This window comes from Perca flavescens, chromosome 16 (assembly GCF_004354835.1).
Source record: "Perca flavescens isolate YP-PL-M2 chromosome 16, PFLA_1.0, whole genome shotgun sequence".
In the NCBI taxonomy this organism is placed as follows: Eukaryota; Metazoa; Chordata; class Actinopteri; order Perciformes; family Percidae; genus Perca; species Perca flavescens.
The window spans coordinates 7,307,272-7,313,271 of NC_041346.1; the positions used below are offsets into that span (position 1 = coordinate 7,307,272).

Here is a 6,000-nt window from a genome sequence, read left to right on the forward strand (position 1 = left end):
CAGTCCAAAAACCCCCCCCGAAAATGATCAGTTCAATATGATATAAAACAGAAAAAAGAGCAGGAGACGTTGACAACAGCATTTTCTGCCATTTTTGCGTGAAAAATTACGGGCCGGGTTGGCTCAGTGGGTAGAGCGGGCGCACATGTACTGAGAGATAAACCGGAGGTGTGACGATTTCCTGCATGTCTTCCCCCACTCTCTCCCCCTAGCTGTCTTGTCAAAAATTAAAGCCGGGAAAAAAAGCCTCCAAAAAAATTACTTCTACGACAAATCGGTTATCAAAATAGCTGCCGATGATTTTTTTTTTTCTCTCGGTCGACTAATGGATTAGTCGGCTCTAATCGTGAGCTTGTTTCATCGCACTCGCAACATATGAGGTATATCTTAACGCCATCGTATCGACTCTCTTTCTTTACCGCAGAAAGGGAAGCTGCGGGAGTTGACATCCATCCTGGGCGGCCCTCCCCATCTGAGGCCGGAGCTGTACTACAACGACCCGTGGGTGGAATTCATCGACCTGGACATGGAGGAGCAGAACGAGCGACTGACGGACCTGGACACGGATCGTCTGGTGGAGTGCTCGCTGTCCTCCAGCAACTCTCCCCCGTCCATCGGCTTCAGAGACGACGACGACTCGGGCCGGGCCAGCTGCTGCGACCCCGATCTCCCCAGCGAGCCGGAAGCGTCGCCGTTCGTTCGTCTGATCCCGAACCAAACCCGAGGCGAGGACCCGTCGCGCCCGCCCGCCCGCGAGCCGAGACCCCCGGCCCAGAGCCCCGCGGCCGGGGAGCCTCGGTCTGTAGCGCCGGGCCGAGAGGCGCTGTACACCAAAGTGAGCGAGGTGAGGCCGTCTGGCAAAGTGCTGCTGTCGCCCGAGGAACAGACCGGCCGAGACGCCGAGAAAGACGCCGCGGCGCAGAAAGAGACCGACAAAAACCAGTTCCGGCTCCTGGTGGTGAATCCGGATCGCGGCGGTTACGCCTCGGAGCTCGACGCAGGGAAAATGAGCCCCGGATTGTCCATGGGAGACACGAGCGAACCCTGCCAGACAGACGGAGACTTGAGCTATTCACCATCCCGCGAATCGGATGGCAACCCCATGTCCCCTCTTTCCCCCGCGCCTGTCTACACCGTGGTCGAGGGTGTCGACAGGCAGAACAGCCTTTTACTGACTCCCAACTCGACACCAGCCCCCCAGCTGGTAATCCCAAAAGTCTTGCCGACGCCAGGCGGCTACCTGACCCCTGAGCTTATGGGAAGCATCACGCCCTAGGTCAGCGGTGAACTTGCAAAAAGTTAAAGACTTTTCAATCCAAGGCACGGATAAGCTTAGAGACCGTCTTTATTAAGGGGGCCCAAGGTTGAGTGTTGAATATCAGAACTTGGAAGACATCTGTGCCCCGCCCCCCAACACGGCTGTAAAGGGTTTGTTGGAGGTTTGTAAAAATGTGGGTTTTTTTCAGCAAAATGGCAAAGAGAAAATCTTATCATTCATAGGGTCTGGCATCGTTTGGATTCTAACAATTCCGATTCTGATTCTTCTTTTGGATTCCGGTTCTTATCAATTCCCATTCTCTGAGGGAGGGAGTTGAATTTTTTTCCCCCTAACTAATTTTACTGTAGTTTCAGCTCAAGTGGTTAGTTTGGTTCCGTTCGTCTTCTCATTTTCAGCGTAGCTCGTAATCGCTAGGCACGTGGCTAACAGTTGTCTGACACATCACAACTTACTGTTCATGGGAAATGTAGGATTAGCACCACAAGCAAGTGTTGTCAGATAAAGATTACGTTTCCAAGGCTAAAACGCACAAAACCGCCCCACGGATCAATCCGGAAACACTGACTTGTCGCATCGTTTCTGCACCCTGCCGATGCAAACAGACACCTCGCTTCATTCATCACCAGACAAATTGGCTAGAAACTTTAAAATGTTACCAATTTAAAGCCCTGACTGCAACACAACAAGCCCATGGAAGTACGTTGGCCGCCGCGGAGACCCAAACTTGCGCATTAAACTTGGATCCGATGATCAGATTCGAAACCAAATTTTCCAAACGATTTCATTAAAAAAACTAAATATTCCATTGGAAACATAACGTTTGAAATGACTCCCAAGTTGTAACCGGTTCTCGATGCCCGTCCCTATCATTTGGAGTCAAATTTCTTTCTAATGTCCAATATTTACTCTCCTTTAACTCTTCTGGTTTGGTTTCTGAAAAATATTTGTCTCTTCTAGCAGCTAAATGCTCTACAGTCTTCACCAGCTAGTCGCTCATTTTGTGTGTCTGCAGTTTGGTGCTATAAGCCAAGAGTTGCAGAGTTGGTGGCAATTTTCTGTGGTTTTGTCACTAGGAGTCCCGTCTTTGACATTATAGGTAGTTATTTAGTTCAGTGTTGACATAGAAAATATTGAAATAAGCTTTAAATAAGAGTACATTTAATTGTACCGTCACACGGTTCCTTCTTATCATCTTGTACATATCAAAAGCTTTCATTTTGATAAAAATCAGGTCATATCTACTCTGTGAAAGTTCCTTTTTATGAATCCAACATTTTTGTATGCTTTTCATAATGTTTTCATTCCTTTTTCAGGCTTTACGGTCAGTATTGCCACAATGAAAATGTCATTTAACTAATAAGAAACTCAGCCTTTTTTTATACTCAGCATTATTGGGGTTCATATATCATGTTTGTGCCAACACATGAACTCCCGGAAAAGTAAAATACAGCATGGCATGTACGCATGTAAAATGATCACCTGAAAATATTGGATGCTTATTCTTTTGATGCCATTTTTTAAAATGTATTTTCTAAACTGAAATGTTTTCAGAGCCAACAGCCGAAATAATTTGAATTGTCAGTCTTATGCGCAGTCATTGTTCTTTCTTTTTGAGTGCACCAGTTTGTATTTTTCAGTTGCTTATTGGTCGGCATACATTTCATGCAAATTTTGGGAAAACGTGGTTGAATTTGTAAAGTTACTGCGTTATAAGTGTAACAAATAAACAACTTTCATACTTTTTGCCATTTGTCTTGTTATTAATATCAGCTTGTACGACATTTCAATTAGAGTTGTTGTTGTTGTTATATCAAAGTAGCAGCAATGCATTGGGAAAATACCCGTGGGAAACCTGCTGATTTGGGCATGTGGTCATGTGATGGTTGCCAATCAGGAAGTGATAAAAAGCTCACCAGGTGCAGTCCTTTACTATTAGTCCCTTACCTCTCACTGAGCGCACTGCGTTTGTGTGGATTCTCCTGATTCTCCAGGTATGAAAATGTTTGGCTGCGGTAATTTGGGGCGCAAGTACAGCTTAAGGTTGATTTCTGATTTTTGGTCCCACTAGGTTGATAGCCAGGCACAAGTTCCCGTCCTTCACAGAGTGAACTGGGGCAGACTGACGTTTACTACTGACAAATGAGCTGCTGTGGCTGTAGAGCTCCGGAAAATCCACCTCCCGCATTAACTGTGCTATAGGAGTTTGTGTCCTTGCAAAATCATAGACAGTATAGAAGTGCAAAATAGACGGGTTTCCTGTTTACAACCATTACAGGGTGCGTGCGCATACCAGGGGCAGAAAGCCAGATTGGTGAGCTGGTCCGATAATGCAAACGCATTTTTGTCTCCGTGCACATTGTCTTAATCACTTCATTTCGACATGGCATTTATATAACACATACTCTATGCTCTTACAACGTCTAAGGTTTTTGACCGATTACAATTAATCAATGTTTGTGAGCTGGAGAGCTCTCTTATGAGAAGCTAACTAATAGCTCCGTTTGCCATTCATTCCAATGGGGAAACATCGTGGCTAGACTTTCGACATACATTGCATATATTTACACTTTGAATTTCGTCATGGCATTTATATAACACATACTTTATGGTCTTACAAAGCTAACGTTTTTGACCGATTACAATTTTTAATCAATTTTTGTGAGCTGGAGAGGTCTCGTTACGAGGAAGCTAGCTATAGCTCTGTTTGCCATTCATCCAATGGGGAAACATCGCTGCTAGAATGTCGACATGCATTCCGGTGGCGTATTCCTTTTGTTTGTATATAACTGATGACTCAAATAAAACATGATTTTAGTAGCATCTGTTTGTCGGTCTTTAATTTTGCAGTGTTACTGTGATATATATATATATATATATATATATATATATATATATATATATATATATATATATATATATATATATATATATATATATATATATGGCTATAATTATCATTTTAGGCTAATGTAATAGCCTGTGTTAGCAGCAGGGTTATTCCTGAGTGTACCCTTATGGTTGGTTTATGCCTTAAAATAATGGCCATGATTTCTGGGAAAATGTACGATATGCAGAGGTTGATTGTGGGCGAGAGGGCGACAACACTGTCTTGGTTAGCTCGCCGAAGCTCTACTGCCACTGTCTCGGCAACGTTAGCTAATGTCCGCTAGCTAATGTAGGCTAACTATAGCCGGTTAGCTTTGTATGTAACGTAACAAAAACCCACCCATCTCAGAGGAGCGAAGCTTAATATTTCATTCAATAAAGTTATGTACAAAAGGAGCACTAACGCCACAGGTCTTATGTTGGCAACGTGGACGCAGATATAGTAAACTCAGAAGGTAGTCGTAATATGTACCTAGTAGGCTAGGCTAACGCTGTTGCGCTAACATTGGCAAAACATCTGCGTAGCTTTAGCTAGCCGTCTAAACTTGTCTTGAGTCCGGATCTTTAACGGTCTATGGTCCGGACTCGAGTACCATAGCCCTGACAGGTAGCTAGATATCACTGAGCTGAACAACAACAAGCTGCAACTTTTCTGATTGATACAATGGGAGCCTAACTCTTGCATATGACCCCAATCTGCCCCTCTTATGGCTTGAAGCCATAACCTCCGCCGGTTTTTGGCAAAAGCATGCTTCCCCCTAGGTATGTTAAACATCAAGCACCCATCACTGGCTCGGTTTGTACAATTAACTACGCAACAACTCCTTGGCATTTTGACTTACGCTATGCCGCTACTACTACCCATAGCTACTACCTAGCCACACAAAAGCACAAAACACGTCTTCTTTCTGCCCCCCGGTTGCGTGCGCAAGCAGTGATGACGTTGCCGAGAAACTTACGTTTTACTTTTATTAATGCGTTAATAAATTATTTGAAAGATACTTTGTAACTTTGTGACTGGCCACTAATGTATGTTTGTTTTCTCAAAAGGGGGACCAGTCCAGTCACTGTTTTCTACGGTTATTTTACCATTTTGTTTCTTTTGGTTTATTTGCCTTGGTTGATTATTTTCTTGTGATTTCATTTACAAGTGGTCTTAAGATATACTTTTTATGGAAGTTTTGACATAGGTTTCTCTCCTCAATTTATGTAGCTATGCTCACAGCTTGATCCTGTACATTATTATTTATCCAATACATTAATCTTACGAAAAGATGTTTTGTACCAGAGTTGACTAATGCTAGTTTCCATCTGCAGTCCCTGGGCAGGTGCACACAATATTAAAACATATTGCAAATAACTGTCAATAGTAATAAGAAATGCATGCAAGATTACACTAATCATTAGTTTAAATAAAAAAACTAATCAAAAAACCATCACAGCCTAAAATATAAACAACTTAGTCAAAAACATTTACCTCAATATTGTAAACTTTTAGGTGTGCTGATGCTCGCAGCTGGTTATCAAGGATGTATTTCTTTAAGTTTCGAGAGAAATTTTTCAAATCTACAGACAACTTTAGACTGCCTGGGAGTTGATTCCATTGTTTAATGTTTTTAAATGAAAAGGCTGTCTGTGCTAAGGCAGAGGATCTTTTCAGGATAGCACAAATTCTGTGATTTCTAAGGTAGGAGATAAATGTCCTGCATTGAAATTGGAATGTTAATATCCATTAACGGTAAAATGTTATTTTAAAACAAATATTGATGTATACCATGTAAATCTGAATGTAAACACACACAAATATATGCTCTGTGAAATGTAACCCATTTTGT

At 42.7% G+C, this 6,000-nt stretch overlaps 2 protein-coding genes across 4 annotated transcripts in view; both read left to right on the forward strand.

Annotated features, from left to right (window-relative positions):
- Positions 1 to 3,022, forward strand: part of ghrb (growth hormone receptor b) — a 28,066-nt gene extending 25,044 nt beyond the window's left edge. For both annotated transcript variants that reach the window (XM_028602463.1, XM_028602462.1), the window contains one exon: positions 425 to 3,022. In XM_028602463.1, the coding sequence (XP_028458264.1) occupies positions 425 to 1,276 (852 nt within the window). In that variant the 3' untranslated portion in view covers positions 1,277 to 3,022. The remainder of the gene's footprint in view (positions 1 to 424) is intronic.
- Positions 3,023 to 3,123: 101 nt separating this feature from the next.
- The window catches only part of ccdc152 (coiled-coil domain containing 152), a 17,969-nt gene continuing 15,092 nt past the window's right edge, over positions 3,124 to 6,000 (forward strand). The window contains exon 1 of one of the 2 annotated variants that reach the window (XM_028602470.1): positions 3,124 to 3,270. The gene's annotated coding sequence lies outside the window, so the exon portion shown is untranslated. Of the gene's footprint in view, positions 3,271 to 5,793; positions 5,853 to 6,000 lie in introns of those variants that run through there. The other variant, XM_028602471.1, reaches the window with a different exon arrangement.